This window comes from Chrysemys picta, chromosome 1 (assembly GCF_011386835.1).
Source record: "Chrysemys picta bellii isolate R12L10 chromosome 1, ASM1138683v2, whole genome shotgun sequence".
NCBI classification, from domain to species: Eukaryota; Metazoa; Chordata; order Testudines; family Emydidae; genus Chrysemys; species Chrysemys picta.
Window position 1 is genome coordinate 203,457,263 of NC_088791.1, and position 25,679 is coordinate 203,482,941.

At 41.8% G+C, this 25,679-nt stretch overlaps 1 protein-coding gene across 14 annotated transcripts in view; it reads left to right on the plus strand.

Moving 5' to 3' along the window:
- BCOR (BCL6 corepressor) overlaps positions 1-25,159 on the plus strand; it is a 71,374-nt gene extending 46,215 nt beyond the window's left edge. For 8 of the 14 annotated variants that reach the window (XM_065578955.1, XM_065578977.1, XM_065579005.1 and 5 more), the window contains 7 exons: positions 1,821-2,149; positions 2,736-3,005; positions 9,843-10,009; positions 20,528-20,673; positions 22,222-22,299; positions 22,541-22,691; positions 24,045-25,159. In XM_065578955.1, coding sequence (XP_065435027.1) covers positions 1,821-2,149; positions 2,736-3,005; positions 9,843-10,009; positions 20,528-20,673; positions 22,222-22,299; positions 22,541-22,691; positions 24,045-24,339 — 1,436 coding nt within the window. In that variant the 3' untranslated portion in view covers positions 24,340-25,159. The remainder of the gene's footprint in view (positions 1-1,820; positions 2,150-2,735; positions 3,006-9,842; positions 10,010-20,527; positions 20,674-22,221; positions 22,300-22,540; positions 22,692-24,044) is intronic. The other 6 variants (XM_065578984.1, XM_065579001.1, XM_065579011.1 and 3 more) reach the window with 1 other exon arrangement.
- The last annotated feature ends 520 nt before the right edge of the window (positions 25,160-25,679 follow it).

Below are 25,679 nucleotides of genomic sequence, written 5' to 3' on the forward strand. Positions count from 1 at the left end.
AATACTGTGTCCAGCTCTGGTGTTCACAGTTCAAGAAGGATGCTAATAAATTGGAGAGGGTTCAGAGAAGAGCCACAAGAATGATTAAAGGATTAGAAAACGTGCCTTATAGTGATAGACTCAGAGCTTAATCTATTTAGTTTATTGAAGAGAAAGTTATGGGGTGACTTGATTACAGTCTGCAAGTACCTGCATGGGGAACAAACATTTAATAATGGGCTCTTCAGTCTAGCAGAGAAAGTTTTATAACACAATCCAATGGCTGGAAGTTGAAGCTAGGCAAATTCAGACTGAAAATAAGGTGTAAATTTTTAACCATGAGAGCAATTAACCATTGGAACAATTTTCCAAGGGTTGTGGTGGCTTCTCCATCACGGACAATTTTAAAATCAAGATTTGATCTTTTTCTAAAAAAGATGCTTTAGGGATTATTTGGGGGAAGTTCTGTGTCTGGTGCTATACAATTGGTCAGACTAGATGATCACAATGGTCATTTCTGGTCTTAGAACCTGTGGATCTAGGAAGAAGAACTGCAATCTCTCTCACTTTCCCCAGTGACTCAGAAAGTGATTCAATATAATCTGACTGAAGTTTCCCTTCTTTGTAGCTATCAGGATGGGAAACTTTTGTCCCCTTTCATCAGACAGCTTTGCTTTAATTTTTTTCCAAAGAAGGTGGTTCAGAAGTCAGCCCCAATTCTGTTTCTTAAATAGAAATCTGAATTTCTTTTAAAATTATCATGTTCTTTGCCCTCACTTTATCCTAGACCCCCTTGCATCCTAGAAAAACTACACACTTTACATGTGGTCAGGGTTGTGAAATTCTACTTCTGTAGAACTAAACCCTGGAGGAAGCCCAATGCTCTGGGAAATGTAGAAGGGGTATAAAGCATCAAAATATTTTGTATGTAGATAGTTTATTTAATTCATCCTCCAGTTTTACAAGGCATCTAATTAAAGTAGTCTTGAAGATATAGTTGCTCACTCCACTAGGAATCCATCTACTTTGTAGGCAGAAAGTCACAGCAAGCCTATTTCAGAATTATTTGGAAAGCACTAAGAAATTGACCTGCTACTTTCTCCATCCTTTGTCTTTGAGGATAGAGTCCTCTGAGTCTTCCTTCAATGCTCTCCTCCAGTGACCCTCTCTGACTGCCAGATGCTTGGACTAGATGATGGGATGGATCACTTGATAATTGTTCTGTTCGTTCCCTTTGAAGCATCTGGTATTGGCCACTGTCAGAAGACAGGATACTGGGCTAGATGGACCACTGGTCTGACCAAGTATGGCCATTCTTATATTCTTTACCTAGAACACAGAATATCTTCCCCTCCCCATATACCTCTTGCCTGCCACTTAAACTTGGAAAAGGCAGAAAAAAACAGCAGTTCCCAGCCTGAGGAGGAAGGTGAGTTCCCATTCACATAAGACAATTACAGGTAAGGAAACTAATTTTGTCATTTACACCCACCAAACCAGGAAATTCACAGTTGAGACTTTCTGCTCCTTGTTTTGCCCACTGAGGCTAGGGGTTCCAGTGCGTAGGTTGCGTATCAGTGCACTGATAGGCCTCTGCAGTATCTAGGCACAATAGTAATAAAGAATTTCCTGTAGTAGTTTTATCAGACAATTACAACTACTTTAAATTTAGCAACTTGTGAGTTCACATATTTACATTTTGAATGTAGAACATTTAAAATATTAATGACTTGAAAATGTAATTGGTGAATCTCCTAAACAGGAAAGGAGTTAGTGTTAAGTGTTAACAATGCATTTTCTCAACACCCCATGCAACATGTAATGCCTTTCCTCCCATTTAGGATTGCCTCTATTCATGGTCTCTCCGCCTGCGAAGAGCCTTTCATCCACCAATGCAAACAGCAAAAGGCAGACTCAGCCAAGCTGTACTCCAGCCTCGAGGTTGGCTGCCAAACAGCAGAAAATTAAAGAGAGCCGGAATACAGATGTGCTGTGCACAGATGAAGAGGAGGATTTCCAAGCTACATCCCTGCTGCAGAGATATTCTGAGTGTGAGAAGCCATCAGGGAAACGTCAGTGTAAAACAAAACACTTGGCACTACAGGAGAGGAGGAGGAGGTCATCCCTGACAGGGGATGACACCACAGATATTGAAAATGTTGAAGATAAGGTATCTTTATTTAGATTTAATCATCCACTAACCTCACAGAGTGTACAGCAGAGCCAGGCCACTCAAGCTAACACGTTATTGTGCTATGTAGCAATACAGGACGCCCTCGCTGTAACGAACCCATTGGGATCCAAACCATTTGTTCATTAGAGCTAGGGGCTGGTTATAGTGAAAGAGTCCTGCCTCCGGGGCAGGAGGGCAGCTGACAGCTCCTCCAGCCCTGGGGCTGACAGCTCCTCCAGCTATGCTGTCAGCCCTTGCCACAGCGGTGGGGGTCAAGGTGGGATCTAGGCATCGGGGTTGTTATAGCCAAAGGGTCATTATTATGAAGGATTTTCTAACGAAGGTGGACTGTAATTTTATTCAAACTCCTCCCCTTTTTACTATTTGCATATTTTGAATTTGTTCTCTTAGTCTATCTGAGATAAAGCCTAGTGCGGACATAAAGACTGAGGAGTTGTAAATTTAGTAACAGTAGTAGATTTTTGTAATGAGAACAGAAATGTAATTCTTAAGTGGCAAAATATATTCCCATCAGTGTATTGTTAAAAAGGGGGGAGAAAAAATCCAATAATGATTTTGACAGGTCACAGTAACAAGAAGATTCAGAAAGCGACCAGAGCCTACTTCAGACTGTGACTCTTCACCAGCCAAATCATATGAGCAGAAGCTGTATGATCGCCTGCAGCAGACTTCCTCATTATTACCTGTCTCTCAGCCCTCGCAGTTGCAGATTGCAAGCACCCCTCAGGAGACCACCCCAAGTCGTCCCATGCCGCCTGAAGCACGAAGACTTATTGTCAATAAGAATGCTGGCGAAACTCTTCTGCAAAGGGCAGCTCGTCTGGGATATGAGGCAAGAATCCCTTTAAATATTCTGAATTGAGATGCGGGAGCTGTTTGCTTTCTTTAATAATAATAAAAAAAAATCTTATTTGTACACAGGATTAAAGTCACTTTGTAATTCTAGTTTATGTAATCCTGGTGCACTGATGAGGTAGCTACAAACAGATTTGTAGTTTATGCATTTCTCATCTTTGTTTTTTTTTTTTTTATTGTTTTTCATTAAAGCATCATTTAATTTGAATGTGTATAGTGATGGTGAGGAGCAAAAACTTGATAACTCTCTTGGTTTATAGTGTGTTCAATACCGGCCTAAATCTTTGGTGCTGTGCACCCTGAACTCTGGTTATAGCTGTTGGGAGTGGAGGGCGTGCAGTGTCTTGAGAACTGGACTCCTACCTAGGAAGGTTTTATAAGGGGTTGAAACCCCACCACTATATTGTCTGACACTGTATAAAATCACAAATTAACGTTCCGTGTGGTGTACGGAGAGCTTTAATGAGCTCTGGTTTTGCTTTCCTTTAATGTTAAGGACATGTAATTTACAAAAGAAAATGGACAGTTTTGATATTTGAGCCTGAACGTAATGTTTGGTGTGTCCACTTGCGTGTTTGGATATATTGCAGAAAGTGTTCTAAATATTTTGATGCTTCTCAGCATTAATACTGCTCTAAACAAACAGACCTGGCTTCTACAAAAATCAGTAGTTGCTGAATCCACCAGCTCTGCTGTCTCAGAAACATGGTTTTATTTCTTGAGGGAGGGGATATTTTGTAATATCATATTAGGGTCCCAATCCTAAGAAGTATTGCTGTGACAAAAGTGGTTCATCGTGAGTGTGATTACTGATTTTGATGGTATTTAGTCAGAGCAGGGATAATAAGGAGCTATAAAACTTGCCCTAGCTTTGAAAGAGGCAGTTAGGCCTGGGAGCTTGGGTTAGACAGAGGCCTGCTCCAGTTTTGAAGATTGAGTCAGCCTGGAAGTCAGGTTTCGGCAGAGGCCTGTCCAGCTTAAAGATTTGCTCCAGCCCATAAAGATTTTGTCTTGTTTGGAACCCCAGTTTAGGCAGAAGCCTGTTCCAACTTTGGAAGGCTGAATTTAGTCTGGAAAATCTTTTGTTTAGCCTAGACCAGTGATTCTCAAACTTTTGTACTGATGACATCTTTCATGTAGCAAGCCTGCAAATGCAACCCCCCCCCCTTATAAATTAAAAAACCTTTTAAATATATTTAACACCATTATAAATGCTGGATGGAAAGCGGGGTCTGGGGTGGGGGCTGATAGTTCAGAACTCCTCATGTAATAACCTCGTGACCCTCTGAGGGGTCCCAACCCCCAGTTTGAGAACCCCTGGCCTAGACAAACACATATTCTAGTTCTGGGTTGTCTCACTTTAGCTAGGAGTTATATTATTATGCAGATGCTGTGGGAATCTTTATAATTTGCATTATTTCTGTTCCCATGGGACCTGAAATTGAAACGCAGGGTTTCTTTTTAGTGCTCCAGAGTCTTTCTCCCTCTTGCTCCTTCACAGTAGCTGAGAATCTGACCCACAGTTTCCATGTCAGACTGCTGTGTGATGCTTATGTGCACTCCGAGTAGTCTCATTGATGCCAATGGGACTACACACAGTGCATAAGGTTAAGCACATGCATAAGTCTGGGTAGAATCCGGGCCTAAAACTCTCTCACATAGTAAGGTAAACAAGGTCTGGGCAGTACTTATCTCAAGTGGCTCTCGGAAGCAGCGGCATCTCTTTCCAGTCCTCCCCCCCACCCCACCCCGGCTGCTACTCAGAGGTGAGGCCGGACGGCTCTGCTGTGTGCTGCCCCATCCGCAGGCACTGTCCCTGCAGCTCCCATTGGCCACAGTTCCCGGCCAATGGGAGCTGCGGGGGCGGCGCTTGGGGCGGGGGTAGCTTGCGGAGCAGAGCCCCCTAGCTGCCCCTACGCGTAGCAGCCAGAGGGGGGATGTGCTGCTGCTTCTGGAAGCTGCGTGGAGCGCCGGAGGGGGGCAAGCCCAAGGCCCCGCTCCCCAGCTGGAGCTCGAGGACCAGATTAAAACGGCTGGCGGGCAGGATCCGGCCTGCAGGCCGTAGTTTGTCCACCCCTGATCTAGAGAGCATATATCCAAGTATACTGAGAGAGCTCGGTGTCGCATTCTGAGAGTCACGAGCAAATAACTCCAAATATAAATTTAAAAGACACTTCATCTGTCTCTCTAGGCAGGACTAGCTCTGTGATTTGCAGAGCTCTGTACAAAGCAAGACAATGAGGCCCTTTCCAGCTTCCTCTCCACCTAGGACCAGGTTCTTCTATTGTAGTCCTTGCTCTGGGGCTCCCTTTGCTGAAATAAATTATATGTGCATGCAGGGAGCCTTCAGTAGACATGTAGTTGAATGATGCATAGCATAGGTCTAAGAACCCCATTATGCTTATGTTGCTTCTAACTGTAATTTGCTCTTTGTATCTAGTGAAACAGTAGGAGAGAATCTTTGGAAAATGGGAGTTTAGCTTCATCCAGAGAAATTACTGGCACTCTCTATTCAGTGTCCTTGTAGATAGAGGCTCTCAATTGTCGTTACTCATTTCCTTGCCAATTCTGCACACCCACATGACATTGAAAGTGGGGAGGACTCCTTGGGGTTATAATGGTATGTCTACACTGCGATGATAAACCCGTGGCACTAGATCTCAGAGCCTGGGTCAGCTGATTCGGGCTTGGGTTGCAGGGCTAAAAATAGCAGTGCAGACGTTTGGACTCAGGCTGGAGCCCAGGCACTGAGACCCTCTTCCCCTCGTCGGGTCTCTGAGTCCAGGCTTCAGCCCAAACCCAAATGTCCAATTTTCTAGCCTCACAGCCTGAGCTTCGCAAGCCTAATTCACGTGACCCAGGCCAGCCGCGGCCATGCAGTAGATTTTTTACTGCAGTGTAGACAAATCAAAATAATTCTGAAGAGGGTACAACACTGATGTCATGTTTTAAATGAAGGCAATGTATTTGACACTGCTTACAAGTCTTTAATAAAACTATTCTCTCCCTCTGCTTTCTTACCAGGGAGAAATGTGCTTTTGTCTCCCCTCTCCCCCAAAACCTTGCCATTCTGAATGATGATTTATAATCTTGCCATCAAACCTTGTTGTAAGTGGCTAGTGTAAAGAACATGCCTGGAATTTCAGAAAGTTTAGTGGTTTGTTTGGCAGTAAAGGGGTCTCTTTCTGCAATAGAGCAGAGTAGCACTGGAAGCTATAGAATCTCTACAAGCCCCCTACTCAGGCTGTCCATTTACTTGTCTTTTAAATGAAGCCTTACTTTACCTCCTTGACCATGTTTGAACATTTTCAATTCTAATTCTTGTGTAGTACAGTGTAGATGACTATGACAGCGTCACTTTCCCTAGACTGGAGCATTTGTTTGTGTATATCCCTGTTTCAGCTTTTACACACACACACTCACAAAGTATTTAGTGATAAATCTGGCTTGCATCTATGCAGATGTGTAGCCTGGCTGCAGCCAATAGGGCTACATAAGCAAGTAAGATGGAGTAGGCTTTGGCCCTGTATGTCTTTAGGGCCTGATCCAAAGCACATTGATGGGAGTCTTTCCATTGACTTCAAGGCGGTTTGGATCAAGCCCTTAGTTAACTAGGATATTAGTATTACAAGTACATTCTGTACGGGTCCATCAAATAAATATTTATTTAAATTGTACTTAAGTACAATTTTAAGCACACAATTTTTTCCCCCCTGCCTATAGGAAGCATAAAGCCATACGCTAAAGGCTTGCATACCGAATTGATTTGAGCTCGCTTGGTGCTTTTAGTTAGTGTTTGTACCTGAAAGTTTTCAACAGTCTTCGCCCTAAGTCAATTCAGGATTACATCATGCCCGGAAAGGCAGTAGCATTAGGGAGAAACCTGGTAGCTGATATGGGGAGGGCAATAAATGCAGGAGGAGCCTGGGAGAAGAGGACTGAAATTCCCCTCAGGGACTCTACCCATTGTTTCAGTGGAGACAGAGGATGGGGTTTGCCTCGTTATGGATCATGCAGGAGGTTTGGCCTGCACAATCCAGGGATCCCCATGATGCCCTGCAGGATAGGACCATCTTCCCAGAGCCTTGTGCTTCTGTGCCACCTCCCATCCACATGTTGCTCTCTCCTAGTCCCCTTTCCACAAGGCTGCATGGAAGCTGCGCTGGCCACTTCTCCTGGGTTTCCTTCCGTTAGGTCGGGAGGAGGCTACCTCCATGGTGCAGAGTAGCTCAGCAGAAAAGGGAATACAGACTTCAGCTGTTTTATCTTATCCAGTGGTTTCCACACTGGATTGGGTGGAGGATAATCCATATAGCTGTCTGTGGGTCCAGGGTGAGAGAGCATGGTGCACAGAAAAAGCTCACCTGCATTTTCATGTGGAAAGGGAGAGATTCCCATTAAGATCTGGGAGGGAGGAGGTGGGGGGAGAGATCTGCCCTCGTTATTTTAAATATGTTAAAGCTTTTTAAATGTGTGGTGTTTTCCTTACCATTACTGTTTACTATTTAGCTAAAGAAACTGCAGGCAGTGAACACAGCTATGGTGTAGCTTTTGCTGGTGGCAAGCTAGCTGGTTCTTTGGATTTATTAAGCATGTGATGTTCAGATCACTGCTTTAAATGGGCCATATGAATATATCTAAATTGACCCATGCGAGCTTCACAACCTTTCTCTAAGGTTAAGGCGGGGGGGGGAGGCTTATGAATCCAAAATGTTTGTGCTGCCACATGTTCATACATTCAGCAGTGATGGTTAAATTTTCTACGAATTGAGTAAATCATGTTAAAAAAATGTTAATGAGGCATATAATTAATTAACAATGTAGTGTTTTATGGTCTTCATGCTTACATTTTGTGGTTAATAACCTTCTTCTTGTTGCCTCTTAAGATGAACTTGTCCAACAAAATTAGCTTTTGGTCCAGTAAACGTTTTGTCCTAGAAAGTCTTTCCTTTTTACAAAAATAAAAATAAAATTAAACTAAATTTGGAGGCTTAAAAATTGTTTTAAAGAATAACTTCATTTTAAAACTACAGCTCAATATTATAGGAACTGCTGTTAGCTAAAAGGCAGCTAGCTTGCAACTAGTAAGGGCTTCATACTTAGTCCAGTAAGTGGGCTACATGCTGCCCATCTTTTAAAGAGGATTGTGCCATATTCCTAGGATATTAATAAGCTCATGCAAATCTGAGCGCATAATTGGGCCTATTGTGTTTAACTATATACAGTTGAGCGGTATTATATTTGAAACCAACATTATTAAATCTCTTCCTGTTACAGTGAAAAATTACTACCAAAGATAATGGTTTGTTGCAGCATTTATCAGTCACTTTTATGATGTCCCTTAAAATGTGTCTCTGCACGCACACGTGAATTTCTACCAAATTAAAAATCCGTTGGTCTGAAAATTTTCAATCAACATTTTTTTGTGTTTTAAAGCAAATTCAGGTTCCAGAATTAATTATACAGACCCTTTCAGGTAGACATGAGGGAATTCAGGTAAAACCATAGTTCTTTGATTTTGGCCTTCAGAATTATTAATAGGAACAATAAAGCTTTTGGTTGGTGAGACACCAGACTGCTGGGATCGAGGTAAATTGATCGGTGCACCAGCAGTAAGTGGCTGATGCACTTGATCCCAATGTCATGTGACTGGGTTTCTTTCCTTGACTGGGATAGACAGCTCATTAGCTTGCTGCTATCCACTTTAGTCTGGTTAGTGAGGGCCTGCTAAAAGAACAGCTTCATGCTGTATCCTAGATACCAATTCTCAGGTCAGGTATACCAAGAGCACAGATTATTGTAGGCTTTCCGGTAGATTTTGAAACTGAAAGAATATATGCATTGCACCCAGCATTTTATTACTTTCTGTCTGAGAAAGGAAACAACCCCACATTGCTTCCAAATAAACATGTAGATAGTTCACTGCTTGACCTTTAAAGGTAGAGAATGCAAAATTAATGGATTGCAGCTAATCTTAGAGCACATGAGCTATTTTATGTATTGTATCATTTGTTTGTGCCTCCCACACAAATAAATGAAACTTGCACCAATCCCAAATTTTTGGTTGAGTGATGGAACAGTCATTGTTTCAAGGTTGCATGAGAGCACAGAGCTGAGGCTGGCCTAGGCCTTCAACCATGGTACATTTGACTGCAAGATGAATTGTGTTAAATCCACATGGCTTCCCACAGTGATAGGTTATTTATTGGAAACGAGCATCTGGCTCTAGTTCTGAATGAAGAAAATCACTGTGGGTGAAATTCTGGCTCCATTGAGTTCATTGGGGCTAGGATTTTCTTATGATTAGTTTTCTAATGGAAACCATTGTCCTTCATGTCTTTAAAAACTTTTTTTTATCAAGCTAACATTGAATGCATTACTGCTGTGCTTGGAACATTTTTGTATTAATATTTTAATACACGGGGGTAAGATTAATAACCTTTCTAACAGTTTACACCAAGCAAATTCTGAGGAAACAGAGGCCATAATTTAGTGTGAAATGGGTACATCCTTTCTCTGTGTTTCCTACCATTATTTAATGCAGAAAATCCCACTGGTGTGCCTAGAGATCTTAGTGCTGCGCAATACAAATGCTGCCTTGCTTGTGAAAAAATAGTGGTCTTTGACTTTCAAAATGATACTTCTATGGGGATGAGAGCCACATGATTCTTTCCCCCACCCCCCCCTCATTCAAAGAGAGATAACCCAAACATGTTAAAGGTATGCACATCTCAACAGCAACAAATAACATGACCTATCCTTCTCTCTCTCTCTCTCTCTCTCTCCCCCCCCCCCCCCCCCCCCCCATTTTCAGGAAGTGGTTCTGTATTGTTTGGAAAACAAGGTCTGTGATGTAAATCATCGTGACAACGCAGGTTATTGTGCCCTCCATGAGGCCTGCGCCAGAGGCTGGCTGAGCATTGTGCGACATCTCCTAGAGTATGGGGCTGATGTTAACTGCAGCGCTCAGGATGGAACCAGGTTAGCAATGTTATAGTTACTAAGATAAAATAACTAGTGCTTTGTGGCACATTAACGAAATAACACATGGTGGGATTAATGTCACGTACATGGTATTAGCTGTTTTGAAAGAATGATTAAAGAAAATTCATTTCTCCAAAAGTTGGTGTCCTTTCTAGATCGCTCACTCTTTTGTCTTGTAAGTTCTGGCGTTAGCTAAAGTTTATACACAAGAAAATTTAGAACTCCTCTGAAATAGTTACGCCATGTTTCTTTAGAGTAGCAGCCGTGTTAGTCTGTATCCACAAAAAGAACAGGGGTACTTGTGGTACGTTGGAGACTAACAAATTTATTTGAGCATAAGCTTTCGTGGGCTACATCTGAAGAAGTGGGCTGTAGCCCATGAAAGCTTATGCTCAAATAAATTTGTTCGTCTCGGAGTGCCACAAGTACTCCTGTTCATGTTTCTTTAGCACATCTAGCCTCTAACTGCCAGTTCATTTTTGTTTTTTTCTGTTGTCCAAAACTGACGTGAGAGAATCTTCACTCTCATGTCACTTTCTTTTGCACTGTGGGAAACACATTTTTGTATTGTGGCTTGTTTGATTTACTGCTTGTTTTACATGTGAATTTTAATAGTGTTTGATATACTGGTATTTTTTCTCGGTAATAGTATACTTGCTTTTCTGGAGCTTTATGAAGTTTCTTATTGAACAGTCAGAGGAAACGATACCTGAAGGCTATGATCCTCTTTATAAGTTCCACATCCTTTATTTTTGCTAAAGTTGTGTTTTTCCTCCATTAAAATTTGTGCCCAAGAGAGCCCCTCTTGCATTAGCTATATTTGTGTGTGTTGATACTCTGATTTGATTTATTTTTAATTTAAAACAAATTCCTTTTAATTTAGCAAACACGACTCTTTTTAAAGTAGGTCTGTTCCTTTGGCGTTTTGAGTTAATGGTTCCTCTGCTGGTATATTTTGCCTTCCTCAGAATCCCCGTATGCATTTAGTTCCTGTTTTGAGTAGATGTTGAGCCTCTTTCTGTAACGTGGGGGTTGAGGAAGTTGCCATGCATGATTTCTCAAGCTTTGAATGTGTATCTCTTTGTGCTAAGAAAGTTCTTTATCGAATTTAATCGTAAATGGTTCATCCTCTACTGTTTCGGAGGAACTGATCTGGTTACAACTTTTCTTAAATGTATTAAGGAGCATGATTTCTTGGGGGCAGGTTATTTTATAATTCTACTTCTTTTAAAAAATCTAGGGGGTAAGGTGCTCCTGCAGTTAGTTAACTTGAATGTTTTATCAGATCCCACCTTCTAGCCAGGACATAAAATTAGCATAACTGTGAATCTGTCTCTTTTGTTTTTAAAGTTTTTGCATATCAACTTGAAATAGTTGGAGGTAGGATTCAAAAAAACAAAGCTCCAAGAGTCCTGCTAGAGATGGTCCATTAGAAGTCCATGATGGTCTGTCATTACCAGCCCATCAGTTTGGAAAGATGTTTCTGGAGAAACATTGAATCTAGGGCTGAATAGTAAAAATTCCTTTCCCATGACCCACCTCTTAAAAAATACAAAGGGGAGAGAAAGGGGGAGATCTTAAACATCCAAACAAAAAACCCTCCATCAAACTGTTTTCTACTATCTCTGGGACTCCCTAAATCAGTCATGCATAAGTAAGGTTGCCATAAAAAAGAATCCTAAATGGTTTCTAGCTCACTTGCCAGAATAATCCGTATAGAAAAATGTCTTAATAAAGTTTCCAAACAGTTGTTAGTATGTATAAGTTCAAATTCACAAATGGAGATTATTACAGTTATGCCAGGGAAGAAATATTAGTACATATGCACTCAGGAGCTAGTCTTATTTCTTTGCCGTGTTTTGGAAAAAATGCGTCTTAAAATACAATCTATCATCATCTTGTCTAACAGCTCACTCATAGGTGTTGCCCTGAGAAATCATCTTGTGGTTCCCTTTGCTTCCTGGTGGCAGATTCTCTTAGCTTTTTCAAAGGCTTCTGAGTAGGCTAGCGTATTCCAAATCAGATCTGCTTAGGTTTGTTTCTTAGAGTTCAGCAGGATACAGAGTACAAGCTTCTGTGAACGATTCCTTGAGGAGGACCATCTTCTCCTCCTTTTTGGCTTGTATAGCCAAGTGTATATCTGAGTATAAGATAGTTCTGGTAATAAGAAAAATACCATTTCTCCTTTGGAACCTTAACTGTATTTTCCCCTGTAAGCTTGTATGTGTTCTCTTTCCCCCCCGCCCCCCCCCCCCCAAAAAAAAAAAAAAGGTTCTCAGCCACTTTGTGTTTTTCATCTCTTCTGCTACTGAGTATGTTCTCCACTTACCAGACCAGGAACAATATGCATCATTGCCCTCTGATGGGGAATGCTGATGTTGCTAACCAATGATTCTCAGAGTTCCATCAGATTGTTGAAGTGAGTTCGTTAAGGCCAACCCACAGTGACACATCTACGTGCATTTTCTGTTTCTCTGGTCTGCCTGTCTTGGCTTCAAATTGATCCCAGTTAACCAAATGTAGGATCTGAATTAGTTATTGCCTTCTACCTTTGGTCAGCTCTGTTGGTTGGCTCTGTCAATGAAAAGATGTGCCAGCTGAGGTTATTGCTGGAGTCTGAACGCTACGACATTGTCTTTGTGACTTGTTTTATGAAATCACTGTAAGTCTGCTATGGACAATTGTCATGCATATAATTTTCCTCGCGTTCAGTGCCTGTGTACTATACTGATATGTACTTAGGTATGATAAGTCACTGGATGGCCTCTTCTTGTCTCTGGCATTTTTAGAGATACATCTTTAAAATAGAAAATAAGGCAAAGTACATGAATGGAAGAAAGTTTCCTGAGTAATTACTTGGGTGTTCTTGTTTATTACTTACCTTTTTGAAGGGTCCAAATCCTTTGAAATGTTGCTGAACTAAAAAAAAATCTGAGTAACAAGAAATTAGATGGTGCAACTGCGTTTTGATGTCATGAGTAGGGCACAGTCATGTTACCCATACTCCCACTGAGTAGTAATTTAAATCAGTGATACTGCTTGTGGATTAAAGTTAGGGTTACCATATTTCAACAATCAAAAAAGAGGACAGCAGGAGCTCCGCCCTAGCCCCTCTCACTTCCTGCCCCCTGACAGCCCCCCTCAGAAACCCCAACCCCCCCCACTCCTTGTCCCCTAACTGTCCCCTCCTGAGACCCCCCCCCATCCTAACTGCTCCCCTAGGACCCTACCCCCTGCCTGTCCCCTGACTGCCCAAAACCTTATCCACACCCCCGCCCCCTGACAGCCCCCCCACCCCCCAGAACTCCTGACCCATCCAACCCTCCCCCTGCTCCCTGTCTCTTGACTGCCCCCTCCAGAACCCCCCCCCTGGCCCCCTTACCGTGCTGCTCAGAACCGCGCGTGGAGCCCAACACGCTCTCCCACAGAGCGCGTAGCCCGGTTCCCGCCCTCGCAGAGTGCTGTTGAGCGGCGCGCTGGGCAGCAGGGGAGGGGGAGCAGGGGGAGGAGCTCCAGACTGCTGGAGGCCCGATGCGAATGGCCGGCGATCTGCGAATGCAGGGAGGGTTGGGGGGGGGGGGGAGAAAGGAGGAGAGTGATCTGAAGCTGCAGGGGAGAGGAGGAGGGAAGCGGAGGAGGGGCTCTGGCTCGATCCGGCTGGCTGCCCTGTCAGCCGTACCGCACTCTGCATGGGGGGAGGGGGAGAAATCCGGACATTTGCAAATTCCCCCCGGATGCTATTTTTAAACTCAAAAAGCCAGACATGTCCAGGAGAATCCGGACGAATGGTAACCCTAATTAAAGTATCATTCAGTGAGAACAAAGGTGGCAGAATAGCCTGTACTGAATACAGTGATTTTGGATGTTAAATGTGGTTTTAGAAATCCAGTGCTACGTGAATGTTCACTAGAATACTTAGTCATTGCTGTAGTGTGTCAGCCTTTGTGAATACATGTCTATTTTGTTGCTAAACTATTGGCTAATCAAAGATTATTGTAGAAAAGGTTGAGATCTTTAAGTTTATGTCTCAAATATACTCTTAACTGTATTCCCCTTAAATAATAGTAGTAGATAGACTATGCGTAAGGGGTTCTGATAAACATTTTCTTTCCCAGATAGGAATATATTTGCTCAACAACGGGTGTAAGACAACCGTCTGATATTTGCAAGTACCATTATTGGCATGTTGGGCCTTATCTCATCCTTCTTTATTTGTAAGAACCCTATGTACACTTTTCCATTTTTTCATGATGAGCAGACATTCTTCAGCTGAGATGCAGGCTGTTTTAAACCTAAAAGTTTTAGGCTGGGGATGTTGAAGTCTGATGCACATTGCAACCATACATCTCTATTACCAGGCTCTCTCTCTTGTCACAAATTCTGTGGTCAGTTCTCTAGGACATTAGACTCACTCTTCACAGCCAGTTTTTTGTTGTTTTTAGCAACTGAATTTAGTCAGTCCTCTTCCTAAGAGGACCATGCCAAAACTTGTCGTCTTATGCTTTTTCCTGTGTTCATCTTGACAAGATGATCTCCTGTAACAGCTAATTTTACTAGAGGAACTTCAACTGGAGTAGCCACCCTCCAAGCAGGTTGCACCTCATATGCTCTATAGGACAGCCCTTTATATAAAGGTATGTATTTAAATAAAAATCTGGCGCGCACACACTACAGTGCCTAATAAAATAACAAACTACTAAATTACAGGGCTATCATTGCAACCAGGGAATTCTGATGGTGTCATAAAGACTGAGCACAAAATTTGAATGGCTTGCATATTGCCAGAACCTAGTGATGGAATTATAAACCCCTGCTTGCAAATTTCCCTTTAAGAAAAGGTGATACATGGTAGAGAATTTGAATCCATGCTTTGTGTAGGATGCTACTGCTTTAGCAGCGCACCCCTGTTCCCAAGGAGGGGCCTCCTGCCTTTGTAAGGGCTTGTGCAACCTGTGTGTAGACCACTTTAATTGTACTCGTAGGTATAGGTAGCAATTCTTTTTGAAATTCCTATAAAATAAATACTTTTTGAGGGTGGTAGTGAATAAAGCCCTGTATGGGGATTCCAAGGGACATTTTTTTAAAATAACTATTATTTCATGCAGTCTGGTGTATCTTTATGGACCTGAGGTAAAAGTTGTCATCCCTGGCAGAAGGCCTTTAGCAGCTTATGGAGAGGGCAATAAACTCCACTAGAAACAGGAAATCTCCTTATATCTCCCCTTCATCAGTATAAATATTAGTACCTGCTTGTGCCTTTACACTGTTTTGGTAGGGGCTTCATTTGCTAACCCCGTAGGCTGACAGTGCTACGACTGTCCATATTTTATTCTCCCATCTTTCCTCCTCTTAATTTTTCCTTTTTCTACCCTATCTCTGGGTATATTTTCCTCTTGTTCTGAGTGTTGTTCTCTTTCCTTTTCTCATTTCCTCCTCCTGTCTCTCTTGCTCTCTCTTCCTTTCCCTGTGTTGTGCCCTCCCCTTCTTTATAGTCTTTTATCTCCCATTTTTTTCTCAAGCCACCTTAACTTGTCACTCCTGCTCCTTTTTTAAAAAGCAGCGTCCTCACCTCCCTCACTCGGGCACACTCTCTCACCCAACTGCAGACAGCTGAGGGAGACAAAAAAGAGGCGCTTCTTGGTGGCAGGGTGGGAGGGTTAGGAAGCTCAAACAGTTCTGCTTGCCACTGGGGTGTGTGTGCGTAAAAAAGATAGGGCTCTGAGGCCCTGAAGAGCAGCTGCTTCCTGTGCAGGCTTCCTGCACCACTAAAGTAGGGGAAACAGTTCCTGCAGGTCACTTGCTGGTGTGGGGGGAAGTTAGACAGCTGCTCTGCACAGCAAGCTGCAATCATCACAGGCCCGTAACTGAGGAGGAGATAGAGGAGCAGGGCTGGCCCTCTGCGCCCATCTCTAGTTGCCTGAGCCAAGCCTGCCCCCAGAGGGGTGACAATGAATGCAGCAGGCAGGGCCGACTCCAGGCACCAGCCTACCAAGCAAGTGCTCCGATTTCCCCGGTGCTCCGGCCGGTCGGGGAGAGCGGAGAGCCCCGGTCGGGGAGAGCGGAGAGCCCCGGTCGGGGAGAGCGGAGAGCCCCGGCTGGGCTCGCCGCCCTCCTCCCGGCGCTCTGGCCGCCGGGGGCTCTCCACCCTCCCCCCGGTGCTCTGGCCGGTCAGGGATTGTGGGCCCGCGGCTGGGCTCGGCGCCCTCCCTGTCACGCTGGGCGGGGGGTACGGGGGGGGGGGCACGGCGGCAGGGGGTGGCTTTTTTGCCTAGGGCGGCAAAAAAGCCAGAGCTGGCCCTGGCAGCAGGTGTTCTGATCTCTCCTCTGCTCAGTCAGACCTGCTGTGAAAGACCTCTTCACACTCTGTGTGACCCATGGAGCAGGAGCGGCACGCTCCCATAGAAGATACAGCAGATCTGATACTGCTTCCCCTGCGTAGGCCCTCTCAGGGCCACTACATTGATTTAGTGACACTAGTGCAACTTTTGGACAATGTTCCTTCTGTAGACAGACTTTGAGGGACATCTCAGACAAACCACTTCTTTAAAACATAGTTAAGATTGTAAATAAATATCACTTCAATAAAATCATTGTTAGAAAATCATAAAGATAAGACGCTGAAGCCAAAGAATTCAAAGTTTAAAGCTCCAATAAATTTCACTAATTTTATACAAATAGAAAATTTGTACTGAATGTCTGCAAACAGCCTAACTCTGACCTGCTATCAGTGTTCATCCCCTCTAGGCAACAAGTATCTGCTTTACTCCCTTACAGGTACCAGACCTTGTGTGCATTTTCAACATAGTTCAGATGTTGTCCCTTCTCCTATTCTCAATACAGATATACACAATAGCTTAACAGTCACATATGGGCCAGTGACTCAGACTTTAGCTTCTCTTCTATATACGTTCTTACACCATGCTCATCACCAGAGTATTGGAATGCCTTTGAGTAGTACATTAAGCCACTTGGCTATACATCTGTCACACGTTGTTTGTTCTCTCATCCTCCCCAGCAGGAAAAGCATGGGTAGTGGAGTGTCTTGTTTTGGTAGGGTTTTACACTTGGTTGTCTCTTTTTAATGCATGTTGCTATGTGTTTGTGTTGGAGAAGGCAAGGTCAAATAAATGTGCCTTGTGCTTTGAGTGGAAAGTGGTGAGGTTTGTGGTGGTCCTTGCTTTCTGGGGGATCTCACTCCACTGTCTCAGACCAGCCCTTGAGAAAGTTTTGTCTCCAGCACAGACAAGCTTTGCCCTTATTGTACAGAGTTTCGTTGTGCCAGAGGAGTGTAGAAGCAAGAAACTCCAAAATTTCTTCTTCTCTATAGCAGCCTCAGCTGCATGGGCCACCAGAAGCATATTGAACTGGTTCTCTGCTCACTATGCTATGGGCTTGAAGCAGGAATTACTGGGTGATGTTCTATGGCCTGTGTTATGCAGGTCATAGCTGATGATCATAATGGTCCCTTCTGACTTTAAAAATCTATGATATGACATAAAATACCATGTCAGCTTAATGGTCTTATTCCACATTTTCAAGGCATTCATTGGTTTGGGACCAGGATATCTAAAAGATCTCATAAAGCTGTGGGATGAGGACCAGAGTTGACAACTCCATTCCTCTGGCACAATCTAGCTGTCCATTGAAAGGGTAAATTTGTTTGTATAGTAGAGGCAGAGTTTTCTCAGTGGCCTGTTTTTTTTTTAATAAAAAAAAATGGTGGGACAAGTTTCCACAGGAACCAAGAACCACCTCAAACCTCACGAGCTTCTACACCAAGTGTAAGGTGCACATCTTCCACTTACTTATCTAATATCAACACACAGAATAGTGTATATAACATTTATAAAAGTAAGACACCACACTCCCCAGATGGAAAATTGTGTTAATGAGACAGAGAATGAATCACATGTGACGGATGTTAGTCACATTGCATCGTGTGCTTCTGGAAGATAATTGGATGCTACTGTGATGAGGGCAGTATAAGACACTGTATAGTGTAGAATTGAATAAAAAGCGCACACAGTTTTGGTAATTACACTCTAAGATGGACAACCCAATTAACTTCATCCACCAGAAAAACTATGGAGTTGCTGGAAGACACCACTTTACCTTCCTTTTCCAGCTCTTCTGATGCTACACCATTATGATATACCCACGTCCTCTCCTGAAGTTACTTAGAAACTGCATCATAAGACGACTATATTAATTCAGGAAGGACTTCACCCCTTGTGGATGGTTAGCACAAGACCTGTGCATCACCAGAGTCCCAGTTAAGCCCCATTTTGAGGATGTAAATGGCCCTCAACACTTTCGTTGGCCCTCTGCAGGGGGATGAATTTCACACTCCGTTACTAGTGAGGAGTGCACAGCAGGTCGGGATGCAGAGTCAGAGTTAAGGATTTTTGCTATGTGCAGGTGAACGAACTGGGATGATGTGGCTGATCTGGTTAGGTCCTGTGATGGTGTCGCTGGCGGGTTGTCTGAGGGCGAGGACTGGCCTGCCTCCCAAGGCCTGTGAGAGCGAGGGATCGTTGTCCAGGATGGTTGTAGATCACTGATGATGCGTTGGAGAGGTTTTAGCTGAGGACTGTAGGTAATGGCCAGTGGAGTTCTGACAACCCGCCAACCTTAAGCATATTCTCACCAGCAACCACACACCGCACCATAGTAACTCTAACTCAGGAACCAATCCATGCAACAAACCTCAATGCCAACTCTGCCCACATATCTACACCAGCAACACCATCACAGGACCTAACCAGATCAGCTACAACATCACCGGCTCATTCACCTGTACGTCCACCAATGTAATATATGCCATCATGTGCCAGCAATGCCACTCTATGTACATCGGCCAAACTGGACAATCCCTATGTAAAAGGATAAATGGACACAAGTCAGCTATTAGGAAAGGCAATATACAAAAACCTGTAGGAGAACAATTCCACCTCCCTGGACACACAATAGCAGATTTAAAGGTAGTCATCCTGCAGCACAAAAACTTCAGGCCAGACTCCAAAGAGAAACTGCTGAACTTCAGTTCATTTGCAAATTTGACACCATCAGCTCAGGATTAAACAAAGACTGTGAATGGCTAGCCAACTACAAAAGCAGTTTCTCCTCCCTTGGTGTTCACACCTCAACTGCTAAAAGAGGGCCTCATCCTCCCTGATTGAACTAACCTCGTTATCTCTAAACTGATTCTTGCCTGCATATTTATACCTGCCCCTGGAAATTTCCACCACTTGCGTCTGACGAAGTGGGTATTCACCCACGAAAGCTTATGCTCCAATACGTCTGTTAGTTTATAAGGTGCCACAGGACACTCTGTTGCTTTTTATAGATCCAGATTAACACGGCTACCCCTCTGATAATTGTAAACAGTATCTTACTTTTTCTTGTCTGGAAATACTTGAGTTTGAAAGCTTAAGTTCCCTTGTGTATCATGTTTAGTGGTAACAATGCTCCTACCTGGGAGTCTAAAAGTGAAAGTTTATACAAGGACTCTTACTTTTTGGAGAAAGTGAATTTACTCTGCTTTAGAGTCTGTTGAATGTAAACACCTCTTCTGGGTCCACATGCCTCCTCTACTCGCTTCTTTCTAAAAGCTGGGATTTTAAGACCTGTTTCTCATTAGATGCTATGGTGTACTATGTTGACTTTAAAATAACTCCAGTTACATGTACTCAATATTTTTAAAGACCGAAATTAATTACAATTTAGGGGGAGTCTTAACTTAGAATTATATACATGCATAATAATTACTGCTTCTATAGGCTCAAAGGGTATTTTTAGTTTTTTTCACATTCTTAATGTTTTGCTGTAAAACTTCTAACTTTATTATATAACTTTACTATATATTAATCTTAATGCAGCATTTTTGAGTTTTAGATTAATATATTCTGCAAGTGGAATTTATTAATCATGGTGTGAATATATAAACTACCACTTAAATAAATATAGTATTCCATATTAATTCATAGTACGTTTTCACAGATGGCTCCTAAGTACATAAGCTAGAACCTTTGGGTAACTTTGACTTTCAATTCTCCTCTGGGTAGATATGTAAGTGTGTCCTCCCCAGCCCATCCAATTAAGTTAAATTGACTGAAATTTGGAATGTTGTTGTGCTTTGCCTATAGAGAAGTATATTGTGGTGACACACATTTGTTCAATTTCTGCACTCCATTATATCAGTGTAATTATTACAGTAGCAACTGAGAGGTGCTAGGCAATGTACAAGCATATAGCAAAAGTACCTTTTCCAAATTGCTTTCGCTCTGAAAAGACAGTGTGGGGAAAGATGAAACAATGATGCACGAGCAAACTGTGCAAGGTAGTGATTAGTAGATCTCTTGATAGTTCTATGTTGGTTTTTTAATTTGTCTTGTGTGTGTATAATCCTGAACTGAAGTCAGTGGAGTCACTCCTTAGTTACTCTGGGGTAACGGGGGGGGGGAATAAACTTGGCCCACTGTTTCTAAAATTTTAACACTGACATTGTTTTTCTAGGCCTATCCATGACGCAGTAGAAAATGATCACTTAGAAATTGTCCGCTTGTTACTTTCTTATGGTGCTGATCCAACACTTGCTACCTACTCAGGTAGAACTATTGTGAAAATGACACACAGTGAACTGATGGAAACGTTTCTAACAGGTGAGTAACTCTATACTCTGTCTGCTATTGTGAATGTAATGTGACATTTCCTGTCTCTGCCTCCCAGGCACCAAACAACCAAAGTTTTATTGTTCAATGTAAATAACAATTACTAGAACACACTTAAGTGACTTTATATTTTGCCTACCAAGAAAACACTGAGTAGTAGAAATTAGAAGCATGTCTATGGATACTGTCTCCTTATATGCTATGTGGGATGTATGATATGCTGCCATCAGATTTTATTGTTTGGAGACCAGCTAATTGGACATTGATCAGTGTAGTTTCTATTGGTACATAAAATTTTGCTTGAAACAAAAATAAAATTACCAAATATAGTAGCAGTATGTTAAGTATAATTAATTACAGCTATTGAGGTGATACAGATTTTTACCTTTTAGTGTCAAGCTTTAGAGAATTTTTTTAATTCCCCCTCTTAGTTTTCACGTTTATAAAAGTTCAACCTACCATTTTATTTTTTAAAAAGCTATGATATGAAGGAGTTGAATATGTAAATTGGGTGGGTGAGTGTGGAATCATTTTAATAAATTCACTTTCCCTGTTTATTTTAAGGTAAACACAATTGAAAATCCTTTTGTCATTTCATTGGCTCACAACTGAAAAATATCCTATCCTTTTATTGTTTGTAATGAAGGAGTTTAAGTACTTGTGTATAAAATACAAAATGGCCCTGTTTGCGGAATGGCTAGTTGCTTTAGGACTGTATTGGAGTCCAATGGATTGGCGTTCCCAAATTAATCCTTATGTACTTCAGTCTTATTCTGGTAAATACCCCAAAATTAAGGCTATAAACAAACTAAATATTGCCTCTGGGTGATGGAACCTTAAGGCTTGTCTTCACTACCGGGGTAAGTCAATCTAAGTTACGCTACTCCAGCTACGTAGCTGAGGTCGTCTTATCCCAGTGTTTCCACTGCACTGTGACGGGAAATGCTCTCCCGTCGACTTACCTTACTCTTCTCAGGAAGTTGAAGTACTGGAGTCGACCAGAGAGCGCTCTGCCATCGATTTAGTGGGTCTTCACTAGGCTTGCTAAATCGACCCCCGCTGCATCGATCGCAGCAGCCTGGATCCCTACTGAATACCAGCCCTTAGTGTGAAAACCTTTTCCCTTCTCCTCATGTCTGCTACTTACGTCCCAAATTCCTTATCTTTGAGACTTGTGGCGGATGAAAAGTTTGAACTTTTTCAAGGGTCAGGATTGCATCTCTCAGAAAATTAAGATGCTGCAGTTTAAAGCTCAGGAATCCATGGGTCAAAATCTGTCGCTGCAAAGAGTTGGGTTTTGTTGATGTTTTTGAGTGGGTGAAAGGGACCCACCGGGGCTAGGGGGGAGATGAGAAAAGTGTATTCCAGGAATATTCAGAAGAATGGTATTCTTCATAGTATGTGCATCAAGAATATGTTGTGGATTTTAGATAGGAGGTATGAAATATGCATATTGGAACTCTGGCAAGCTTAGCAGGCAGTGCATCATACAGCTTTCCATTCTGATGAGTTTGTTTTTGTTGTTGTTTCCTTCTCTAGAGTATTTAACTGACCTGCAAGGTCGAAGCGTTGATGACCCTGGTTTGTACTGGGATTTCTATGGCAGCTCTGTGTGCGGTGAGCAAATGTTATCCTTTTTTTTGTATGTGAAGGAGTTTCAAAACATTATCTAGCGTGTGTGGGTGGGTGGGTGGGGGGTGGAGGGGGGGGTGTTCTTTTGCTATAAGCCAGAGGAAGTTTTGAAGGGAAGTGTCTAGTTTTATTTACTGCATCAGTTACAGGATGATAAAGCAAGATTAGCAATATGCTCCTAATGCTGATTGGACCCGGCCCTTTCCCCCTCCCCTTCCCCAACTAGATCCAAAAGATGAATCTGGATTTGACATCCTGGCAAATCCGCCTGGCCCAAGTGATGAGGATGAAGATGGCTTTAGCGATGTGTTTGAATTTGAATTTTCAGATGGGCCTCTCTTGCCATGTTACAACATCCAAGTGTCTCTCTCTCAGGGGTAAGAACTGATATAACTTTATGAAATAATCTATTTGGGGTAGCAGGAGTCAGTGCCTGAATGCTGCTTTTAGAATAGCACAATTTAAACTGTTGTATTTCTGTACAATTATTCATACACCGTGTGCTACTGTGCGAGGTGGTAGGGAAGAAAGCTGATATGTCAGCTCTAGGGTGGAGTTCCAAAAGCGTACGGGTACGCAAAGAAATTGCAGTCTAAACTTTCTGCGTGTGCTAACTGTATTTGCCACAGTATAAAGTGATTTACAAAATGCTGTTAGCATAGACAACTGGTTTTACAGCCCAGAAAAGAGTGAATTACTGTTTTAACCCAAGACATATCAAACGTCCTCCCACCACCCAAAAAAGGATCTTGACGGTCCCAAAATAACACATTTGCTTCTGGCAGATTAATATTAAGTAATTTAACATTTTATCTTGAAATTTTTCCTTGTGAATTTGCATCTCTTTATCACTTAATAGACACTTCATGAGTGACATGGCAGCGTTACTACAGTTTTAACGCTCCGATGCAAAGCTGGATTTGACCCATGAATAATGCATTGGATCAAACACATCGAGAAATGGCTTATAGCATGTTGGTTGTATACAGATATTGGAACACTGTTCATCACAAGTAGAAACCTGGACTGTTTCAGTTGTGTAGTCGCTCCTGAGTGTGAATTAGCTCAGTAAACAACTGTTCGTAGTTTGCAACAGTTGCATAACTTAAAACTACAGTGTTTCTTCATAACCTATTATCTCTGAAGAGTTTATAAGCCATGTTGGACTAGCTTTTTTGACTGTGGTTAAATGCACATTAATCAAAATTTGACACACACACAAATTGAATTTAATATTTAGTGTTTAATATTAATCTGAAAAATCCACTGTTTTTCCCCATTAATTGCTTCTTGAGAATTCATAGCTGCCCAAGATACTGATTGTTTAACTGTAAGCTAATTCTTGACTGCTAAATAAAAAGCAAGGCTTCATCGTGTAAACATTTACACATGTGAGTAGTGGTCAGTGTGACTATTCGCCACCTGTGTAAAATTATGTACTTCAATTTACGGGGTCAGGGCCTGTCTTGATATATCATACAACCAGCCTGTCACCCAAAAGCCATGGATGACATTAGTATGCGTGTATGTCTGTCTACATGCATCTGGACACTGCTAAATTCTAATTCCACAGCTAGTCTCATTGATGCCTGTGAAAGTGTTTGCAGGAATGTGGTGAGCAGGATTTAACACACAATGTAAAGCTACTGCTTACATAACCAGGATGATTATAACTTTGTCAATTATTTATGCCCCCTCCCCCCCCCCCTTTTTTTTTTTTTGTTCTGCAGACCGCGAAACTGGCTATTGCTGTCGGACATAGTAAAGAGGCTGAAAATGTCATCCCGCATATTCCGTTGCAACTTCCCTAATGTAGAAGTTGTCACGATCACCGAGGCAGAGTTTTACAAACAGACGTCTTTGAGTCAGTTGTTCTCTTGTGCTAAGGACCTTGAAGCTTTTAATCCGGAAAGCAAGGAACTCTTGGACTTAGTAGAGTTTACAAGTGAACTTCAGACTTTACTTGGCTCTTCACTTGAGTGGTTGCATCCGGATGATGATAATCTCTCTGATATCCATTGGTGAGCCACCAGGCCATTTAATGTATAGTACCATATAAAGTTAATTCTTTATGTATATGTGTTAAAAATGCAATTGTTTCTGTAAAGAAAGGACACTATTAAATATTAAAATATCTTTCCTTTATATAAGAGATTTGAATTCCAGTTTGAACTTTGGAACATTTTTTTTTTAAGAACTTTAATCAGTTTTTACAAAATTGTTATATAATGTTTCTTTAAATGCACACAGGCTTTGGGATACTTTTGTTTTTACTTGGAACACATTTAAAAAATATAACACACCCACACATTGACTTTGTTTCATACAAAGCACTGATTACACAGAACATACTTTTATAGGTGATGTGATCAAAGTCATGTGGCTTGTTTGGGAGATAGAATTTGGTAAGGCACTTCATGATATTATTTTTGTTTACAGAATTACCTGCTTTGGCCAGGTAAGCACTATTGAATATAATTCAATAGCTTGTAATATAAATTAAAACCATATCCATATACACCAACTAATTGTATGAACTTTTATATCCTAATTTAAAAACTGTGAAATTTAGTTTTCACACATCAAACCGGATTGTTTATATATGTTTAAACATTTTATGCTCTTTATTTAAAGAAGACTTTGAACTATTTTTTCTGTATCTTGTAAAATATTGAAAAACTAACATATGTTGAAGTTGCTTGAAACTGTACATAAACTAAAATTTTCTGAATTGTGTGTTTACGTTTGAGATCTGTGTTTTAACTTTGTAAGTAAATTCTCCTGCCTTTGTATTTATATTTTACAAAAATTTTCTTAAAGGCAATAAAACTGTTGAGAAAATTAAGATGTTGAAATGAGTTTTATTCTCTGCACGATTATAACACGAACTGACTTATTAAAGTTTGTAAAAGGAGGATCTGATCTCATTTCCTGGAGCCAAGCAGGAATGGCGCAGGTGCTGGGAAGCAATTTATAAAATATGATGTGGAATCTATATTAGCCTTCTACTATCAAGGTCAAAAGAAAAATATCTCATGGGCCTTTTACAGGGTCAGACGTTTAAAAACCAGTAGTCTCAAGACTTTCTGGAGTACATTTTCGTTAAAGAACGGTGAATCCATTTAATATGTTTTTTCCACTTGTCATCTTTAAAGTTAGACTGATTGAATTTTTTTCTCAGTGGTTCCTAAGGGGGCGGGAGAGAAAGGATACATGTTCTGTTAGATAATTTCTGTATAGAGGCATCGAGTATGTGAGCACACTGTGGGCATTTTATGTGTGCTCTCCTGTTACATTAGAGACAGCCTTGAACCAAATTCCTGGTTCTAAACTTCATACCTTTATAAAGTGCCTTACCAAAATAT